Source organism: Vespa crabro, chromosome 1, assembly GCF_910589235.1.
Source record: "Vespa crabro chromosome 1, iyVesCrab1.2, whole genome shotgun sequence".
In the NCBI taxonomy this organism is placed as follows: Eukaryota; Metazoa; Arthropoda; class Insecta; order Hymenoptera; family Vespidae; genus Vespa; species Vespa crabro.
The window spans coordinates 2,000,001-2,022,500 of record NC_060955.1 but is presented as its reverse complement, the minus strand read 5'-3'; the positions used below and the strand labels follow the sequence as shown (position 1 = coordinate 2,022,500).

At 38.4% G+C, this 22,500-nt stretch overlaps 2 protein-coding genes and 1 non-coding gene across 4 annotated transcripts in view; 2 read left to right on the top strand and 1 right to left on the bottom strand.

Moving 5' to 3' along the window:
- LOC124426245 (lysine-specific histone demethylase 1A) overlaps nucleotides 1-12,938 on the top strand; it is a 129,963-nt gene extending 117,025 nt beyond the window's left edge. For both annotated transcript variants that reach the window (XM_046967735.1, XM_046967816.1), the window contains 4 exons: nucleotides 9,131-9,423; nucleotides 9,772-9,984; nucleotides 10,211-10,421; nucleotides 11,644-12,938. In XM_046967735.1, coding sequence (XP_046823691.1) covers nucleotides 9,131-9,423; nucleotides 9,772-9,984; nucleotides 10,211-10,421; nucleotides 11,644-11,879 — 953 coding nt within the window. In that variant the 3' untranslated portion in view covers nucleotides 11,880-12,938. The remainder of the gene's footprint in view (nucleotides 1-9,130; nucleotides 9,424-9,771; nucleotides 9,985-10,210; nucleotides 10,422-11,643) is intronic.
- A 1,559-nt stretch (nucleotides 12,939-14,497) lies between these two features.
- Nucleotides 14,498-14,648, bottom strand: LOC124432840. Its single transcript, XR_006944378.1, has one exon. It is a non-coding gene; the product is annotated as a U1 spliceosomal RNA (small nuclear RNA).
- A 1,625-nt stretch (nucleotides 14,649-16,273) lies between these two features.
- Nucleotides 16,274-20,471, top strand: LOC124423081 (trichohyalin-like). Its single transcript, XM_046960424.1, has one exon. It carries the CDS (start codon nucleotides 18,700-18,702, stop codon nucleotides 20,071-20,073), a length of 1,374 nt encoding a protein of 457 aa, XP_046816380.1. The 5' UTR covers nucleotides 16,274-18,699; the 3' UTR covers nucleotides 20,074-20,471.
- The last annotated feature ends 2,029 nt before the right edge of the window (nucleotides 20,472-22,500 follow it).

Below are 22,500 nucleotides of genomic sequence, written 5' to 3'. Positions count from 1 at the left end.
TATTATCATTATTATTATTATTATTATTATTATTATTATTATTATTATTATTATTATTATTATTATTATTATTATTATTATTATTATTATTATTATTATTATTATTATTATTATTATTATTATTATTATTATTATTATTATTATTATTATTATTATTATTATTATTATTATTATTATTATTATTATTATTATTATTATTATTATTATTATTATTATTATTATTATTATTATTATTATTATTATTATTATTATTATTATTATTATTATTAGGCTCGTCGAATGTTGACCCAGTTAACATACTTTCGATCGATAATGATTCGAAGACACGTGTATATCGATTATTATAGATCTCTCGATAGTTCCATCAACGATATATTCTCTAAATCGTTTACGTAATAGAATCTATTTAACAGATTTGCTACGGGCACACTACTGCCGATTGATTATGGCAAATTACAGTAGAACGTACTCGTTTATTATGACATATTTAGTGGCTGCAATTAAATGGCTCGACCGGGTGGTCCATTAGCCGACAGGACGAAACGCCGTGTTCGTTCGTTACCAATGCTCGATCATTATCTATTTACGTATGGTGTCTATGTCGTAGATAAAGAGACTTTCGAACGCTTTCCTTAATCTAATCTTTGAATACTTTCTCCGAGGTCTCTTGGAGCGCTAGCAATACCGGTCTTATATCTCTGTCCCTTTCTCGCGGATTAATCGCACCTGGCGTGTACTCCATCCTTTCTACCTGCGTGTTCGAAGTGTTGCCTATTCACAGGGATATTATCTCGCGCGTTGCACGGCGGCATGTCGGCATTCTTTCTAATAAACGTATATTAGAAAATTCTCGTTTGAGCGTTGACGTGTAACGGACAGTAAAAGGAAAGAACATTCTTTTTAATTTTGCATCGTTTCATTTACCTCTATTCCTTTATTTTTTTTTTTTTTCTTCTTCATTCTTTCACACGCACGCACGTATATTATTTTTTCTATTTTACCATTTTCTTTTCTTTTCTATTTCTTTTTTTCTTCTTTTTTATATTCTTTTTTTTTTTTTTCTTTTTTTTTCTTTCTTTTCTTTTTTCGAATAACGACGTACATATGCCTCGATCGATCGACTGCCATTGTTTCGAAAGAGAGTCGAACGTGGCACGTATATTGATTCGCGGGCGATATCGAATGAGTAAGCAACGCGTAGTAAACCGTATCGAAGGATGATGCCCCGCTCTTCGGCTTCACGATTGAAGATAAGAGCACACGGGGAAGACTATACGCCAATTTCAGAACGCGTTCTTTCATCCCTCCCCTTCTCCCTTCTCTTTCCTCACCCTCCCCCTACTACACCACACCATATCCCATCCCACCCCACCCCCCGGAGGGATTAATCGCCTCTCGTTTATACCTTCGGCACTTCTCGTGCATCCATTTTTAACATTCTCTCTTTCTCTTTATCTCGGTATTCGTCGTGATACACCGACCAAAGGGAAAAGAGAGAGAGAGAGGGAGAGAGAGAGAGAGAGAGAGAGACGGACAGATAGACAGACAGACAGAAAGAGAGAGAAAAAGAGAAGCGACGAGTCTCGTCTCGCTATACGTGTGGGTATAGGTAAGTACTCTAATTATCGAGAACTCTCGTAAAACAAGTATGTAAACATAAATCGTCGATCCCGTAGAATCAGGCCTTACAGAAAGAGAGAGAGAAGGAGAGAGAATGAAGGAGAGAGAGAGAGAGAGAGAGAGAGAGAGAGAGAGAGAGAGAGAGAGAGAGAGAGTGAGGGAGAAGGAGAAAGAGGGACCCCCTTCGCCAGGATCCTCTCTTCAACAGCTTAACTACAAGGTAAACGAAGTATCTCCTTCCGATACTTTATTCTGTCCTTGGTACTTCATTACGTCGATTAAAACGTCTCGATCTTAAACGTTATCCATCCGAAGAGTACATACATATCTACGTTGGAGTGATGATCGAAAAAAGAGAGAGAAAGAGAAAAAAGGGAGAGAGAGCAAATGAAAAAAAAAAAAAAAAAAAAAATATGTCTGGAATAAAGAATCGAAAAAGAGAGAAAGAGAGATATGGTCGAAGTAGTCGGTAGCTAATCTCGATTAAACGTATCATTTTTTTCGATCATGACAAGAGTAATAGTAGTAATAGTAGTAGTAGTAGTAGTAGTAGTAGTAATAGGTATACGATGTTAACATCGTTAAGCTTGATCTCGCGACAGGACGAAAAGTCTTCGATAAGATACGATTTGATACTCGAAGAAAAGAAAAAACGAAAAGAAGAAGAAGAAGTAAAAGTAGAAGTAGAAGAAGAAGAAGAAGAAGAAGAAGTAGAAGAAGGAACGAAGAGTGAAACGGACGAGGAAACGCAATGGTGGTGCGCGCACGCGAAAAAGGGCCCCGCGTAAATTGAAAGGGGGCACGGCTGTCTTGTTGTGTTTAAAAAGGCAATTTGCGGGCTTGAGATACGGCCTATATATTACGGCCTGCAACTGGCACGGTGGTGGGAGATAGCTCGGTCGATAGCGCGAGTTCTCTCTCTTTCTTTCTTTCTCTCTTTCTCTCTCTCTCTCTCTCTCTCTCTCTTTCTTTCTCTCTGTCTCCCTTTTCCTCTTGGACTCGAGCAACCGACTGACTTGCCCACCATCCTCCATTTCTTGCTGGGCCTTACTGGCTTTTTCTTCTTTTCCTTCTTCTCTTTCTTCTTCTTCTTTCATTTCTTCTCCTTCCTTCCTTCCTTCCTTCCTTCCTTCCTTGCTTCCTTCCTTGCTTCTTGTTCCACCTCCATTTTTCTTTCCTTATACCCCTTTCGGCAGAATCGCAGAGGACCTCGCTCCTTCCCCCTCTCCTTCCATCACGATGAACCTTCCCTTCCCTCTGCACCCTTCACCCCCGCCACCAACGGACCCGCAAATGCATTTCTTGTGTAGCTCGCTGCTCGTTTGCGGAGGGATACGATTTACTCGTTGTATAGTCGTATTCAAATATCTTCTTGCACGCCGCTCTCCTCCTCCTCCTCCTTCTTCTTTTGCTCTTTCTTCTTCTTATCCTTTTCATTCTCCTCTTCTTCTTCGTCTTACCTTCTTGAATCGCAAAGGGCATTTTTCCTTCTCCCCCCCCCCTCTCTCTCTCTCTCTCTCTTACTTCCTCTCTCTCTCTCTCTCTTTTTCTTTTTCTCTTTTATTTTTATTTTTTTTGAATTCACCCCCAATACCTATTCGTCGCGGTGTCTATCTAATCCACTTACCGCATTTGCAATTGCAACGACCACCTAATATATCCCCCCCCCACTCCTTCGTTCCCCTTCTCACTCATTCTTTCATTCTCTCTCCCTCCCCCTCTCTCTCTCTCAGTAACTCGACTGTAATTGTGGAGCTACCGAAGAGAAGTTGAAGAAACGGCTAAGAAGTGAATGTATACCACCCCCCTCGCGCGCTTTAATTATTGTGACCCAACGAACGCGCTAAGTGGCCCGATCTCTACGTGTACCATCGTATCTCTAGACCAAGGAGAAGAAGAAGAAAGAGGAGGAGGAGAAGGTGGATCAACTTATATCCTTCTCTTTCTTTCCTTTTCATTCTCTCTTTTTCTCTATCTATCTATCTATCTATCTCTTTCTTCCTTCCTTCCTTTCTTTCTTTCTTCATCGGTACCACGTCGTTGTGGGGCTCGATCGCGCAAAAAGTCTCTGGACGATGCTGAGATTCTTTGGAAGGCGTAAGCGAGGCTAATGAAAATCGCTCGTCGAGCGTGAGAATCGATACATTCCACCATCTAAGATACGTGGGATCGTTCTTTCTTCTTTGCTAAATTATTTCAAGAAATTTAGACTCATCGGGACTTTAGCGAATACACGTCGTTATTGAATATTTTAACCGCGACATAAAGAATTTCTTCCTTCTTTTTTTTTTCCTTTTCTTTGTTTCTTTCTCTTTCTCTCCTTTTTTTCTTTTTTTCTTCCTCTTTTTTCTTTTTTTTTTTTTCCTTTTTTTTCTTCTTTTTTTTCTTCCTTTCTTTTTCCCTCTTTTTTTTTTTTTTTTTTTTTTTATCTTTCATATAGTACAAGTACATTAATGATAGTTGAACGTTAACGTTAATCAAAATCATAGCACGATTTAATCAAATCAAGTTACTGAATTTCCAATTGATTCAATCTAATTACAATTGGCTATCGATCTAAAAGGGATTTTATCAATGGTGGTGGAAAAGATCAAATTTCTGTTTTATCGACCATAATACCGCCAGTAGTTTCTGGATATTACCACGAAGGTGTCGCTTTATGAGCGGTAATTTACGAAAATAAAAATGAATTAATAAACAACTCAATAAAATAAAGAAAAAAGAAGAAGAAGAAAAAAAAAAATAAGAGAAGCAAAGAAAAAAAAAAGAAGATACAAAGAAAAAACAAAAGAAATGAATGAACGAAAAATTTTTTTAAATCGCTCCCTCGCACGTAGATTTATATAAAAGTTTGAATATTTTAACGTTCGTTATACAATCTGACTCGTAAAATAGAAGGATTCGTGGAACGAGAGAATACATAAGAGGTACTTTACCGAATAATATTTTATGTTCTAATGGGGTACGATAACATAAATTAAATTGGTACGTAATGAACGTGGTATTCCGTGAGTTTCGACAAAAGTATATATTCACTCGGAGATACGGGCTCATTTGCACAGAATGTCCGACGCTCGTGATAAATCCTTAACCGATATCGATCTCTTCTTTTGCGTTACTTACTAGCGCGATCTAGGAATCTCCAATCCACCCTACTTACCTCAACCGTCGAACGTCATAAATCGTAAACCGACTCCAATTAACTTAATCTCGATCTGAACAAATTATACGGCAACATCGGCGTTAAATTTAGCGATAAGAAAAGGCAAGAGGCCACGAAATCAAGCTGTTAACTATTTTTCTCGATGTCTAATGTTCTACTTACACTCCCCTCCTCCCCCACTCTTCTCTGTTTCCTTCCTTTGCCACACACTTCTGGCCCTTTCCTTTCCATCTCTTTCTTTTTCTTTTCTCTTAGCGATAGATATTACTTTTAAGATGAGAGAAAAGGAGAGAGTGAGAAAGAGAAAGAAAGACAGAGACAAAGAGAGAGAGAGAGTGAGAAGGGGGAGAGAAAGAGGAAGGGATTATCCGATAAGAAGAAAGTCTCAAGATTAATTCCCCCGCGACTTTGCTCGTTATCGGGCACGTAATTACGATTAGCAAGAGAGAGAGAGAGAGAGACAGAGAGAGAGAGAGAGAGAGAGAGAGAGAGAGAGAGAGAGAGAAAGAGACTACCCCCGTTCCCTCCCCCGATACTTCGGCAAATGTCTATAAGCAGCCGTCGAAATTGATAAGGCTTTGCGATCGAAGTGGCCTGGGAAAGAGGTAAGAAGAAAAATAAAAGAGAAAAGCGTGGACCAACCGCTGTTAACGTAAGTGTGCGTGAAACGAGTCGGAAGAGAGATCGACGAACGAAGAGAAGCACGTTTGCTCGAGCAAACAGGATTCGTTCCTTTCCACGCTCACTTTCTCTCTCTCTCTCTCTCTCTCTCTCTCTTGCGCGTGTCTCACCATCGGTCATATCTCGAAGGATCATGATTTGGATGGGCGGACGGCTTGAGAAAGAAGAAAAAGAAATAAGAATAAGTAGTAGAAAAGCAAAGGAAGCAAGGCTGTAGTCATTCGTAATCGGGCCCAGCGGTTCCTCGCACAGACGAAAGAAAACAGTTTTGCCATTCACGTAGCAGCTTTCGACTGTTCGGAGGGACAACTTGCCGGCCCTTCTTCTTTGAGCCCCACTAGCATCACCATCACCACTACCACTACCTTTAATACCATCACCATCACCATCACCATCATCATCGCCATTGCCATCACTAGCAGCATCGTCAGCGGCAGTGGTGGTGGTGGTGGTGGTGATGGTGGTGGCGGCGGCATGGTCCATCGGCTAACTCCCTCTCTTTCTCTCCCCCTCTCTCTCTCTCTCTCTCTCTCTCTCTCTCTTTCTCCCTCTTCACCCTCACTCTCACCCTCACCGACTCCCGTCGAGACGACAGAACGCCATAAGCAACCAATTTAAATGTAAATTGAAAACCACCGCGGCATACAAATTGTTCGACTCGACCGTCAAAAAATACTGCGAGTGGAGATCAAACGAAAGACAAGGAAGAGGCGGTGGCGGTCGTGAGAGGGTGGTACTCTACCACTACCGCTGTCGGTGGTTGCCACTGTCGTTGATTCACTCGCGTATTACGTACATTTTTCCTTATGGATACATATGTATATAAATATATATATAAATATATATATATATATATATATGTATGTGTGTGTGTGTGTGTGTATGTGTATATGTGTGCGGCATTACTTTTTCATGGTGCGATGCACAAGATAGAACACAGCTAAAGTGTCCCCGTAAAAAGAGATCATCTGTCTCTCTCCTCCTCTCTCACTCTCTCTCACACACACATGCTTCTTCCCTTTTAACTTTTCGTCTTCGAGTCCAGTGCGATTCGTCCTCTTATCCTTTCTCCTTCCTTCCTTCCTTTCTTCCTTCCTTGCTTTCTTTCTTCCTTTCTTTTTTTCATCCCTATCTTTTTCTTTCACATTTTCTCCCTCCTCTCGTCTTCTCTCTCCTCTCTATGTCAAACGGCAAGCAGTTTCATGTCACCCAGTAAGCTTTTCAAATATTTGTTTCCTCTTTCCGCTGACTCTCTTCTCCTCGTACCATCATATTAGATTGACTACCAACCCCCTTCCTTTTTTTTTTCTTTTATTACTTTTGTCGATACGATACGGTATTATTTTCAAAGTATATAAATTAAGCATCGAGCAAATTTCTTTCCTGATTTCCTTCCACTCTTCGACATCTTTTTCTCTTTTTTCTTTTGTTGTTGTTGCTGTTATTGTTTTTTTTTTTTTTTTTTCATCCTTTTTCCCTACCTCTCTATTTTTTTTTCTTTTTTTTTTTCTTTTTTTTTTTCTTTTTGTATTTACGTTGCCTAATCGAAACTAATTGGATAATAAGAACGACAATGAGAATTCTTTTAATTGTCATTTTATTTCAAGAGCTTGGCAATCAACGATTTGACAGTAAATGGATAACAGACAGAGAAAGAGAATGGTGCAGGCTCCTCTCTATCAACGATTTCGGTCGACTCAGAGCCGCCTCATTGCCAAGGGCTTAATTCCCCATTCCCGTAGTTATCCGTAGGGAGGAGGAGGAGGAGGAGAAGGAGGATGAGGAGTAAGAGGAGGAAGAGATGTAGGTAGAGGAGGAAAAGTACCCCGGGCTTACCATAATTCTGGTGGTTTCGGATTATTCTCTCGCTCGACTGTTGAATATTCTCTCGCTTATTACAAAAGGGGGTTTGCGATAATCGACGACGTAACAAACCAAAATTTAGCCGAATCAAAGTAACGGTAACGACGGTGAAAGGGGAAAAGAGTAAGAGGATGAGCCGTAGTTGAAATAATAACAAATTCATATCGTTTCGCTTTGAAATTATTCGACGATACCCGGTAGGAACTATAATGGAGATGAAATAAAAAAAAACGAGCGAGAGAGAGAGAGAGAGAGAGAGAGAGAGAGAGAGGAAGAGAGAGAGGAAGAAAGGGGAAAGAGAATATGATAAATTGAAACTACGAGGGAGAAATATTTTGCGTCCATCTTTGTATTCTCCATGCAGTCATTTCTCCTCTCGCACGAGTGCTTTCCGGTTCGTTGGAACATTTTGATAATGCGTTTCAGCTCGAACTCGAAACACGCTAATTTATATCAAGCCCGAGTGTAAATTTATATTTCTGGAATGGAGAGATGGAGATAGTGTTGGTAGCGGCTGCCGAAACGGGAGCACTGGTAGCAATGGTAGATGAGATAGAGAGGGAGAGAGAGAGAGAGAAAGAAAGAGAGAGAGAGAGAGTAAGAGAGAACGGTGGCTGTTAGCACGGGAACTGTGCTGCTCAGCCATCAACATAATTAAACGGCCTAAGTGGAGACGTCCGTGTATCATTATTAGGACTGCATCGCCATCTTCACCGTGGCACATCGTCGAGTATCCTCCTCACACTTTCAAAAGCCATTCGTGCGAGCGAGGAATATATATTCTGATTTAAGCGTGCCAACCGGCGAAATATCCGTTTAAGCGATAATGACGATGATGCGTCCAACATCAGCGTAGCAGTTCCAGAACGACTTGCTGTGCTTCGTTCTACATGGCGCCGGGCGACCGCCCCAAATTTATGTCTCTCGCTCATTCTCGAGACTCACTATCTCTCCCTATGTTTCTCTCTCTCTTTCTCTCTCTTTCTCTCTCTTTCCTGCTCTTGCACAAGTTGTGCTTTTAAAGGGAGCTCGTCTGCTGTCTCGTTTCCTCGCCCGAAATTCAGATCTCCTCTTCGCGTTTCGTTCAAAATTTCGCGTGTCGTCTCACCTTGATGTCACTAGAATAATTAAGCGTGACTAACACGTGGGTTGACACGTGGCATAGATCGAGTCATAAGTATCGTTCGTTTTATCATTCTTTTTTCCTTCCTTTTCTTTTGCTTTTTTTTCTCCCCTCCTCTACCTATCCCCTTCTCCGTTTATAAAAAACCATATCGCACGATACACCAGTGTATTTTGTTAACACGTTTTGATATTGTAAATTTCATCTCACGGAATTCAATATTTTGAAAGTATAATCGAGAGAAAGGAATTTTCTTTTTTTCTTTCTTTCTTTTTTTATCCTTTTTCTTTGTTTGCTCTATCCTTTTTCCCCTCTTTCTTTCACCTCGCCCTTTCAAAAAAAAAAAAAAAAAAAAAAAAAAGAAAACCGTACATAAATGCATAAGAATTTTTATCGAAACACGTATATCTCAATGGCCAATTCAAGCCTAAACATCGATTCTGATTTCCATATATTTATCGACCGATTAACTTTGAATATTAGCTATACCAATGCTAACTCTATTATTTTCTCTGATACGTTTATATTCAACGTTCTTATCTTTTTGTTCTTTTTTTTTTTTCTTTTTTATCTTCTTTCTCCTTTTTCTCTCTTCTTTCTTCTTCTCCTTTTTTTCGTTTCTTTTTTTCTTTTTCTTCCTTTCTTATTATTCGTCCTTTTTCTTCTTCTTATTCTTCCAGTTCGCAACGGATATTCCTGCGTACCTGTTGCTCTCTCAGAAGGACTCGATATTCGATTGAACACAGCTGCAAGGGCCGTTCGGTACGGAGTAAATGGCGTAGAAGTATGGGCCGCACCCTCTCGCAGCCTCCACACAAATCATACCGTCTATAAAGCCGACGCTGTTTTGGTTACGCTGCCACTCGGCGTTCTTAAGGCTTCCGCTCCACCCTCCGCGGTTGCTTTCAACCCTCCGCTTCCGGATTGGAAGTCTCAAGCCATCCAGAGGCTCGGCTTTGGCAATTTAAATAAGGTAAGATCTTATAGGCTAAGTCAATTCTAAAGAGTACTAACGTATTTATGAGACGACAAATTCGCTTGAAAATATATTTTAAAACAGTTAGAAAAAGGATATGACTCTTTTGGAAAATCTTCTTAACTTTATATTTTATATATTCTTTCATTTTATTTGTTTCTTTATTTTTTCTTTTTTTCTTTTTTTCTTTATTTTTTTTTTTTTTTTTCGTTTTTCACATCTCTTCATTCTTTCATTTTCTCCTAGCGTCTTTTTATGTTTTATTATTATTAAGAACTTAGACGAGCGCAAATAGCACGTATTCATTTACAAGCATTCTCAAGAAAATGAATGCAAACATTTCAGGTAGTATTATGCTTCGAACGAATCTTTTGGGATCCAACGGCGAACTTGTTCGGGCACGTGGGTAGTACGACCGCCTCGAGAGGAGAACTCTTCCTGTTCTGGAACCTGTACAAAGCGCCGGTCCTGTTGGCCCTCGTCGCTGGAGAGGCAGCCTGCGTAATGGAGAATGTCAGCGACGACGTTATCATTGGTCGCTGTATCTCGGTCCTCAAGGTGGGTGAACTTTTACAAGAGTTCTCTCTCTCTCTCTCTCTCTCTTTATTTCTGTATTTAAAATAAAATAAAAGAAGAAAAAGAAAAAAAAAAAAGGGAAAAAGTAAGAAAGACAGGCAGAGGGGAAAAAAAACCAAAAAGAAAAAGAAAGAAAGAAAGAAAGAAAGAAAGAAAGAAAAGAAATTCTGTTATTCGATTAGCACGAACGTCGCTTGTATTCCCACAGACGATCTTTGGCAATCAAGTAGTCCCACAGCCCCGAGAGAGTGTCGTTACAAGATGGCGTGCAGATCCTTGGGCCCGTGGCTCCTACAGTTTCGTTGCAGTCGGCAGCTCCGGAAGTGATTACGATCTCCTTGCGGCACCGGTAGCACCACCAGCGCCTCCCAATTATCCCCCGGGCACACCGTCACCTCAACCAAGAGTCTTCTTCGCAGGTGAGAATTCTTTCGTCAAATTTATTCGGGCGGATTAAAAAAAGGGAGTAGGGGAAGAAAAAGCGAGCGAACAAAAAAAAAAGAAAGAAAGAAAAAAGAAGAACGAAAAATCAAAAAGGAAAATATCAAAATGAAAAAGAGAAAGAGAGCAAAAAAAAATTAAATTTCTTTCAAAATCCAATAATCCCAATTTCGTTGGTGGATTAATTAAAAAAAAAACAAAAAAAAAATGTTTGACTTCAAAGAATTTTATTAATTCGTAGTCAAAGAATTTTATTAATTAATCAAGAATAATAATTGCATTTCCTTTGAAATAATGTTCGATTTGATAAAAATTTTCAATATTTCAACAATTAAATTAATCGAAATAAACCAACCGACGTTTTCGGGAATTTTCACTATCATATATACCCATTATGAAAACGATTTTTTCTTTTTCATAGAAAAATGTAACGGACATACCGAAATGATTCAAATGGAAAAGATTTTTTTTCTGTTATATTTATTCGTCGCTGCGAACCATATCTCGGGCGTACAAGGTTCCTCAATGGCCAACGTACCTTCGTTACGTGACTTTGTTCGGGAGAGGTTCCTTTCACGTACCGTTTCTATGCTTTTTCTTGAATTTGGGTGACCTGAAAAAGGCTATAAAAGTAAGAGAGAGAGAGAGAGAAAGAGAGAGAGAGAGAGAGGATTCTTTTTCTTTTTCGTTGAACCACGTACCATTTTTAAGTCGTCGTCTTTCGAGATCAAAACCGCGAACAAACTGTTACGCGAAAGACTTTATAGAAAGGAAGAAAAAAAGAAAAAAAAGAAAAAAAGAAAGAAAGAAAGAAAGAAAGAAAGAAAGAGTCTTTTCGTTCGTCCTACATCATTACATTCGATGACGACAAAGTGTACCAAAATTAAAGCGAGCTATTACTTATTGAATACCAGAAATCTTTTTCTATTTTCTCCGAGTTTCTCCGTCGATAGGGAAAATAAAGTATAAAAAGTAAGAACAATGAAAAATTTATATCTCCTTCGTGTCCTATTCTTTTCTTCTTTTTTGCAATGGGCAAAAACAAAAAAAAAAGAATAAAAATAAAAAGAAAGAAATAAATAATGAGAAATAAGAAAAGAAGAAGAAGAAGAAGATGAAGAAGAAGAAGAAAGAAGGAATGAAAAAAAAATAATCTCTGAATAATAAAATTAGAAAGATACTCTTCTTGTCTGATTTCAGGGGAACATACGATTCGCAATTATCCGGCGACTGTGCACGGTGCATTCTTGAGTGGACTCCGTGAAGGTGGCCGAATTGCCGATCAACTATGTGGAAGTCCTTACGCGCCACCAACGATGCCAACAACTGTACCTAGTACAACGGGGGTCTCATCATCCAACAATATCACGACTACGAACAACAATAACAACAATAACAACAATAGCAATACTACTGGCACGAGTTCGGCGCCTTAGTATATCAAAAACAAATTTCCATCGATCCTTCCACGATCTCAATTCGATCGATTAAAAATCGCGTCGTTAATCACGCTCGCGTATCGTCTCTTTAGCAAAAGATATTGATGAGTGAACAAGATAGAGAGCGAGAGCGAGAGAGAGAGAGAGAGAGAGAGAGAGAGAGAGAGAGAGAGAGAGAATGAATGAATGACAAAGTGAGATAACGAGAGAATCGAGAGCGGCCCTTTTACAGTACGCGAGCATCCCTTCGAGAATCTGCCCTGTTCATTTTTATTTCTTTTTTTTTCTTCTCTTCTTCTTCTTCTTCTTCTTCTTCCTCTGGCTTTTTTTTTCCTTATTATTTCTTTCGAATAAAAAGGAACACGACCAAGATCAGCATTCTTTGAAATCACTTCGAAATCACTTCGAAAGCACTTGACTTGTTTTTATAAGAAACCCATTAAAGGATATGCACATACACGTATAGATGATAACGTGTAGGTAATAATTGTAAGAAAATCTTCTTCATTCTCGGAACCTTTTTCGCCCTCTCGATCCTCTCGATCCCCTTTTCATCTTGTCGCGTTTATACATATTTTATACGTACGAATCCGTGCCTTTAATGTCCTACATAATTATTATTATTATTATTATTATTATTATTATTATTATTATTATTATTATTATTATTATTATTATTATTATTATTATTATTATTATTATTAATTATTAATTATTAATTATTATTAATTATATATATATATGTATGTATATATATATATATATATATAGAACATATAATAATTCTCGACGCAATATTGTATCATAACGTTTGATTAGATTTTACTCGTGTAAAACGTTCGGTTTTCTCCCCTTTAACGATATACCCTTAACATCAGACACCCTTACCATACGCTTTGGTATCGCCAATATAATCGTAAATTTTTTCGCGCTCATTCTTACGTTTGTTCATTCGTTCGTTTCTTCCTTCGTTCTTTCGTTTTTTCGTTTTTTCGTTCTTTCGTTCTTTCGTTCTTTCGTTCTCATTAATCCGTAATTATAAGTTTCTCGTCGATCTCGTGGTGTGTTTTATATATATATATATATATATATATATATATATATATATATATATACATACACACACACACATATATAAATCTATATATATATATATATATATATATATATATATATATATATATATAAAGAAGAAAAATTAAATAAGAGGAAAGAGTTCTCCTCGTTCGAACTTCCTCCTCCTTTAGACACTCTTTTTTGCTTCCACGTTTCGGGGCTGGTGAAATCCTTTGTCATAGGTGTTCATGTTCGTCCTTCCCCCCCCCCGTTCCCCTTTTTACACTCGGACCTGGCCTACATTATGCGTTACGTGATCAAATTCGAGCGTTTAGCACCATTCCAATTCGCATAGAATAATCTCACTTTTTTCTCCAATAGTTTCTCCCGGTTGGGTGGAGAGGAAAAAAAAAGAAAAAAAAAGAGAGAGAGAGAGAGAGAGAGAGAGAATACGAGAAAACGTGACAACTTAATACTTGTTCTCACGTAGTGTGCATGCGTGCGTGCGTGCAAGCGAGCGAACGATAAATACGTGTGTATGTGTATGTGTACGCATGAAAGGAAACAAAAAAGAAAAAAAAGGAAAAAAAAAAAAGAAAGAAATTGTTTATGTTTATTGTATAGCCAATTGTGAGATTTAGCATGAGAAGATATGTAATGAAGAATCATACGAAATCCTGATTAAGATTTGTTTCTTCTTCTTCTTCTTCTTCTTCTTCTTCTTCTTCGTCTTCATCGTACCAGGTTTACAAACTTAGTGATTTATTATTCGTGACCACTAGATAATTAGATAGATAACTACTAGATAGAAATTGTACTAATACCGGTTTTGTGATTATTTGATAAATTTGATCATGATTATAGCGCTAACTATTGGTCCCGCTAGTTAGAGTCTCGCTGCTATCGATGGATCGTATTTAAGAGACAGTTAGAAACTGTCTCTCATATTTGGCACGGTTATTTTCGAATTGGAAAGAAGAACGATTCAGATAATACACACCATTGTGAAATTCTTGATTGTTCGTTCGGCTGCTGTTCAGTCTTTCCTCGTTCCATCATCACCCTCTAGAATCTATCATCTCGCTGTTGTCTGAGAAACACTTGGCCAGGCAAGTTAAGAAGCTCCGCCGTTCTGAGATGATGATGTCAATGTCTTCACAAGAGGATTCTTTTTTAGTGTATTAGATCTGAAGATGAAAATCCTCGATGGATCTATTGGAAATAGTCGGTATCCGTAGTCGCGCCTTTATAGTCTGCTCAAACTGACACACAAAACAAGATCGTTCGAGCCAGGATGTAAGAGAATCTTCTAACTACTACTATTACTGGTGGTGGTGGTGCTGCTGCTGCTGCTGCTACTACTGCTTGCTGCTTTCAATGGTGTCTCGATGACAAGAAAGATGAGAAAGATTAAAAAGTGACGTCGCAAAGTGTTATTGTGTGCCTGGTCGTGATCAAGCGCGCCATCACAATCGTTTAATCGAACTGTTTTTCTCTCTCGGACTAATATTCACCATGAATCAAAATCATTTTTGTATCTTTGTCAAAAGTTATTTTGTATGGGGTCTGCGTTAACCGCAAATACCCCACACTATCAAAAATTGAACGCACAAATACTCGCATTAGGAGTACTTACAGGCTTCAGCGTTTAGCCTCAGTCCTGGGGGAACCACCTCGTTGATCATGGTATCCCCTGCGCCAGGTTAGTATGAAAATATAAACCTCCTATCTATCTTGTTATTACTATCAAAATGGTCTCTCGCTTTTGGGAACTTGATAATATATCACGCCATCTTTTGGTCCTTTTGACAAACGATAATATTTTTGTTTAATATTTTATACTATGCAACAGATCTATCTTGTTATTTTTTTTTTTTTTTTTTTTGTTTTTTTTCCCTATTTTTTATTTTTTATCCCTGGTTTTCTTTTTTATTCTTTTTTATTCCTTTTTCTCTTTTGTTATTTTTTTTTTTTTTTTTTTTTTTCTTTTTTTGTTAGAACCAACCGGTTTTTTTTCTTTCTTCTTTCTCTCCCTTCTTTTATATACCATATTACATCCTTGAAACGTAATCATGATATTTCAGTTACGAACGTCAGTCGATTGAAGAAGCTTGATAAAAGAAATATCGGATAAAAAAAAATTGTAATTTAACACGGTTAGTTAGAAAAAAGGCTCAATAGAGGGGGATAGGGAATACCAATCAAGAGAGTGTGTAATTCAAGACAGAAAATCGTTGAACGACGTATGTAATCGACGAGACATCGAAACAACAAGCGTAAATCTCTATGGCAACCTCGATAACGGAAAGGAAGGAAACAAGTAGGAAGAAGGAAAAAGAGAAAGAGAGAGAGAGAGAGAGAGAGAGAGAAAGAGAGAAAGAGAGAGAGAGAAATAGAGAAAGAGATAGATAGAGAGAGAGAGAGAGAGTTTCGTTGGTGTGGTCGGCTTTTCGTGGTTATTGCCAGACCGATATTTGTTCGGTCCCCTTGAAATCCCCAAAAATGAGTGTCCTACCATTGCCAAAGGTCGAATGTGGTCCACCTAGACGTCAAAAGTATCCACAAGACATTATCGGGACCGCCAACATTACCTACGGTCACAGATTACGCGATCGTGGAGAGTGTAAAATCGTGAAGGAACGAGAGTCCATTTTCGACAAGTTGAAAGAGGCAGAGTCTAAAGAGAGAAGGTATTACGAAAATTTTGTAAAATGTTGGGAATTTGAGAAGGAAACTGACAGGAAAAGAAGAATAAAGGCTGTTAGAAATAGAATCGAACAAGGTAATGTACGTTGACTTGTTAGATATCGAACTTATAATTTTTTTTTTTTTTTTTTCTTTTTTTTTTTCTTCATTGATCCATAATTTCAACATGTATTCGTACAAATATATTCATCCAACGATACCATTATAATCGACTTCGTTTAAATCATCGTAGTCTGACGAAGTTCATACCCATTTGAAATATTTAACGCAATTTGTTATCTTCTTTTGATATCTTTTAACGTATCCTATAAGAATAGGAATTTATTTTTAATGAAAGATAATGATAAATGAAACACACGAGAAAAGGGAACGATATGGTTTAATTTAATTCAATTTTTTACTATTTAAATTCGATTTATTTTCTAACTTTTCTGTTTCGATACGATTAAATATTTATACGTCGTAAAATCTTACTTCTAGTTTTTTTTTTCTTTTTTTTTTTTTTGTTTTTTTAAATAATTAATATCTTTCGATGGTTACGAGACAATACGGTTAAACGGATAAAAATTCTTTCGTGAGAGACGACCGGTTAGATTAACACGTACGAATACAATGGCAGAAGGGGCGGATTGAGATGGGTTGGGGGAGGAGGAGGGGTAGAGAGGGGGGGGGGTTAGAAGGAGTAGGAGGAGATAAAGGTGGTAAAGGTGGTAGAGGAGCTAGAGGAGGAGATTTAACGTCGCCTCGAGTTGAAATGACAAAAAAAGTCGGCGTGATTCATCGAAGGAGCCCACGTACGGTCGGTGAACGTTAGCGAACGAAAATCGAGTGTTAAGATGCGTCTCTTAAGGAGTTAAAGGAAGATCCTTAAAAAAAAGGCGCGTGAGTAAAGCAGCCGCCGGTATGACCCTTTCATCGTGGCCGCTTCGCTTATTATGGATTTCGCGGGCCCCGGTAGCACCTTTTGTGAACTCATCGTTGGTCCGACGTGGTGTCGATAAAAAATTTAAATAAAATCGATGATGGTCCGCTCGCTCGTTTGCTCGCACGTACGTACGCATGCAGGCAAGCATGCGAGCAAGCAAGTATGCAAGCATGTATGCAAGCATGCAAGCATGCAAGCATGCAAGCATGGACGCACGCATACGCCTCCAAGCTTTTATACTGCAGCATATACTCCATGTGTAATATTATAACGTGAAAATTAAACGCGTGCTCGCGATGTTTATCGTTTCACTCTCTCTCTCTCTCTCTCTCTCTCTCTCTCTCTCTCTCTCTCTCTCTCTCTCTCTCTCTCTCTCTCTATTTATCTCTATCTCTTTCTACATGCCCTTAAAATATATATACTCTGTATTTACAGTGTGACCATGTGTATGTACGTACGTATGAGTTAAATAAACGTACGGGTGTGTCCACATAGTTTCATCATCGTAGCCATAACGAAGTTTATACCGGTACACGTTGCATCGATTATGAACCAGCGAGATCGGTAAAAACGAGAACGTTTCCGCTTTTCGTGTGATACGTATTTGATAATTTAATAGGAAACGAACGGTGGCGGCGGCGATGGCGGAGTCCGGATTCATGGTGGAGGGGAGGGGAGTACGCGGGGATGACTAGCGTAGGACAATGGTCACGATTTCAACGTAAACTCGTTGGAACTCGTATTATCGAGACGAGTGTGAGGGAATCTTCCTGTCTTTCTCTCTTTTTTTTTTTTTTTTTATTTTGTTTTGTTTTGTTTTGTTTATTTGTTTGTTTCGTTATGTTTTATTTTTTAATTTCCTTCCTTCCTCTCCCTCTTCCTCCCTCCCTCCCCCCCCCCCCCTCTCTCTCTCTCTCTTTTCTCTCTCTCTTTTTTTTTTATTGCCTTTCATTTTCCACAACTGTTCGTTGCAAAACTTTCGGAAACGGCTCTAGTTTTTTCTATTTTTTATTTTTTTATTCTTTTTTTATATATATATATATATTTTTTTTTGTTATCTTTTTTTTTCGATTGGATTTCGTAATAACGTTCCAAGTGATTCAATAATCGTTCGGTTCAGTGAATTTGACCGAAATTTCGTTCTCCGCACGTGGTTTTCCTTTTTTGAATACATCTATATCTTGATTACATTAATTTTACTGAAATAAAAAAAAAAAAAAAAAAAAAAAAGAAAAAAAGCGAAACCGAAGGAGAACGAAACTCACTTTGCCTCTTCACCCCTCGATAAAAAAGAAAAAAACAAAAAAAAAAAACGAATAAAAAAGAAAGAAAGAAAAATACGGCACTATAAAATATCCTTTGAATATTGCGCGAGTAATAATAATTGCACCATTTGTCATCCAGTTTCACGGTTTTAACGATCGTATTTACCAAGAGATACAGATACCCATGGGAATAATCGATAATTCTTTTTCATTAATGCATTTTGGATCCATTTTGGAATATTGTAAAGGTGATTGCGAAATTCCAACGTGCATTTGTTTTCAAAGTACAATTCCAGCGAAAGAGGGTGACAGAGAGGAAGAGGGAGAAGGAGAGAGAGAGAGAAAGAGAGAGAGAGAACTTCGATTATTATCGTTTCAATATCGAAATATCGAAAATATCGATTGGATTAGCTAATTATTTGTATACCCAATGGTTTTAGTTGTTTTACCACCTGTGAAATAACGCAATCGCAAAAGTTTTCTCCGGTTGATAGGGAAACATTCGTGGTAGCGTTAAAAAAGGAAGGGATTAAAACGAACACGTAGCTGGAAAAACAGAACGGTGGTTGATTCCCTTTCTCTCATCCTCTTGTTGGCAAAAGAGAGATAAATGAGAGATTGAATGAGAGAGAGAGAGAGAGAGAGAGAGAAACGAGGAAAAAAGAAAGGGATGAAGAGAAACGCAAACGAGGAATTTCGGGGGTGGGAAAGGGAGGTTGGGAGGGTGAGAGAGAGAGAGAGAGAGAGAAAGCGTTACAAGCGGGCCGTACACCGTCGATGGACTCTTTAACACGTCGACGACTGTGCAAACATTGATAATTACACCGGCAATTAATTCCGATGCGGTTGATTCGAATTTACAGGAATGGCGACATACGAGGAAAGCGTGAACGTACGTAGAGAGAAGTTACGGGATCTGATATCGAGAGAGCAGAGAGAGTTGACGCGGGAAATTGTCGAGCAAGCTCAACACGGCGAGGATACGAGGATGGAGGAAATGAAGGAGGAAACGGAACGACTGAGGAAGCAACAAGAGGAACACCGTTTGGCATTGCTAGCATCTAAACGAATGCAACAGTACATTGCACGTTGTCCTGAGGTGAGGAACGAATTAACGAAGAGAAGCACGAAAGAGGTGAAGATATGTAACTTAGTTCAAATGGCCGAGAACAAGGCAAAGAGAGAGCTCGAGGATGAATTGGAGAGGCTTTGGCACGAGTTGATGTTAAGAGAGGTAAAGGCAAAAGAGGATAGAGAGGTCGAGGAAGCGAAAAAGCGACTACATCTGAAAAGGGAATCTTTGAGGACTTTGGCCAAACAGTTGGCCGGTAAGTTGGCCTCGGAGGAAGAAGTAAAACGAGTTAAGAAAGAGGAAAGGGAATATCTCGAAGGATTGTGGGAAAACGTTAGAAAAGAGGAGAGAATGAAATTGGATGCGGAAAAGAAGAAGCGAGAAACATTGAGAATGGAATTAGAGGAACAGGCGACGAGAGCTAAAAGAATTTTGGTTGAACGTGCGAGAGAGGAGATTAAAATCGATGAGGCCTTGAACGATCTTGCGAAGGAAGAATTGGAGAAAGAGAAGGCCGCCATCAAGGAAACTTCGGCGGTATTGCGTCGAGAACTTCTCGCTTACTTGAAGTATCTCGAAGAGTTGCGCGAGGAGGAAGCCAGGAGGAATTTAGAAGTGGACAGGATAGTAGAAGAATCGATGAAGGACGCTCAGACGAGAAGAGATCTTGCAGTTAAGAGATTCAAGGAGATGCGAGAACGAAATCTACGCGAGGTCCTTCTTTGTAGGGAGGAACAATTGAGGAGAAAGAGGGAGATGGACGAGAGGAATAAACGATTGCTCGAGGAAGAGAAAATCATTATGGAGAAAGAGATCGAGACTAATGCGAGATTGTGCGCGATTGCTAAAGAGGAAGAGAAAAGGAAGATGATATCTTATGGGAAGGAATTGACGGAGCAAAGGAAATACGTCGAGGTTATGCGCGCTAGGGAACGCGAGGAGGACGAGAGGATCTATCAGGAAGGGCTTAAGAGGGAGAACGAATATCGAAAGTTAACCGAGGAGCTGTTGAACGCCTCGGAAAACGTCACGCCGCATCCGTTCAAGTTACTCCTAAGAGAATACGACGCTCGTCTCGCTGCCGAGAAACAAGGCCTCTGTTATTGCCCTCCTCCTTTACCACCCATCTTACCACCAATGCAAACCACCGAACCATCGACAAAGTAATTTTTCTAATGACTCTCAAAGCGTCCTCCCTCTTTTCCCTTTCGTGCTTTGCACTTTTACGATGATACTATCGTTGTTTCCTTTCTCCACCCAACCACCTCTACTTCTCCCCCCTCCTCCCCCCCGCCACACACCGCCGCCGCCCTCTTTGCCATTTGCCACGATGCAACCAACGAATTACGCGATAAAGCGATGTAATTTTAGTCTTTTATTACACCCCTGTCTCTCTTTGTCCCTTTCTTTCGACTCTCTAGGAGCATTCTTTTATACCGCGAAAGGAGTTCCTTCTAACGAGGGATAATACGTCTACCTGATCGCGTCACTGGAATTCCTATTTTGCCAGACCAATGGAATTCCTCGTTCTCTCTTTACATTTGTTTATTTTTTCTCTTGTTTTTCCCCCCCCCCCTTTTTTTTCTTTTTTTCTCTTCCTTATTTTTATTTATTTTTTTTTTTCTTTTTTTTTTTTTATTTTCGAACAACACAAATTTCGACTCGTCTCGTACGATTCTCTCTCGTACGAAAAAAAGGAAAACAATATATATATATATATATATATATATATATATATATATATATAAATAAATAAATAAAAAATAAAAAAAAAGAATCTGGACATTTGGCGCGCCCGTATATGTATATCCGGTACTATCGTATAATTTATACTATTTCGTATTCGTGAAAAAAAAAAAAAAAAAAGAAAAAAATTTCATTTTAAAAACGAACCTTTGGAAAAATCTGTGCTCCAACACGTTTTCGAATGTGTCATCGAAATAAATATTAATAAAATTTGGAAAAACGTCGATCTCTCATACGTTCCCAGTATCGTTCCCTATCTCCTGTTTTTTTTTCTCCCCTTTTTCCTTTTTTTTGGTTTTTCATTTCGAATCTTTTTTTTGTTTTTTTGTTTTCTTTTTTTCTTTTTTTCCCCAAAACCAGCTTAGTATTTACATACTCGTGCAATTTCGTACATCATGATATAACATTTTCGGCTTGTTCGGTGATCGAACGTAGTTTATGCATTATTCAGCGACAAGGATAAAAATTTGCGATGAGGTTGGCTCGGTATCAGGAAACCGGTTTGTCAAATCGTCGTTCGTGAATGGACAACGAAGAAATCAAAGATCTTGTGAAACACCCTGTATCCTTTCTGGCTATACAGGATATCCATGCAGAGGATCCTTAGGTTTATATATCCAGGGAGTGATGGTGGTAGTAGTAGTAGTAGAAAAGAGCAAATGAGAAATTCTCATATAATCGGACAGGTCCTACCATCTGTGAGCGGTAAGAAGAAACTTTTAAACTCGTTACATCATTCTTACTTATCGACCTATCCACATTATTCTTTATTTAAAAGTTTCATTTTCATATTTGAACTTTAATCTTAGATATACAATATTTTTTTTCTTCTTCATTTTTTTTTTTTTTTTGGTTTTTCTCTCTCTCTCTCTCTCTGTCTCTCTGTCTCTCTGTCTCTCTATCTCATATTCCACGCTATATAAAACGTTTTATTTCGAAGGAATATTTGGCCCTAATAAAGATATCAAAAGTTAACAACGTTTAATCTCGATCGACGAAAATATCGCAAAATTTCATTTTATATCTACAACGGTACTAACGATATTTACGAGATTTGGTTCGTTCCTATTAACACGCTAATATTTTCCTTCGCACATATACGTCCGTATGCATCGTTTAACTTTCTTTATTAACGCGATACATCGTATTCGTTAAACAACGGAGGGCTGTGCAACTTTATTGAGTTTAGCTTGGTAAAAACAAACGAGAGAACGTAAACGTCTCTCCTGATATAAACGTTTATCCTCGTTAATTAAAAGCATCATGAAAAATTACAAATTTTAGGAAAATGATGTCCCTTTCGATGATGTGGTTTTACTTCTTTTTTTTTTCTTTCTTTTTTTTTTCTCTCTTTTTTTTTCCCCCTTTTCTCAATCAACTGGAGAACCGAAAAGTATCGAGTAGAGATGGAATGTTGGGAAAAGGATTATTTTGTTTCGCTTTTCCTTTTTTTTCCTTTTTTTCCTTTTTTTCTTTTTTCTTTTTGTCAACAAAAAAGATCCTATCAATATCAAACGAGTACTCCTCTCTTTTGAAAAGGAAGAAAATAAGCCAAAGCGATAACGTTTTCGTTCGACTCGAAAGTCGAAATGAACGAGAAGCTATAAACGATTTCGATCGAATTTTTTTTTCGTCGAACTTCCCCTCTCGCCCTTTTCCCGTTCAATCTCTTTCGAAGAATCGTTCGTGAATCGTGAGAATGATTCTCGAAAATGAATCGTCCCGTGTATATTTTCCTTTTTTGTGAAATTTCGTTACGAAAAGAATTTGTTCTACATATCTAACGTTCTCTGGATTTGTAGAAAATTCGATATAGAACTACCGGCGCGGTACATGGCATGGTTCGTA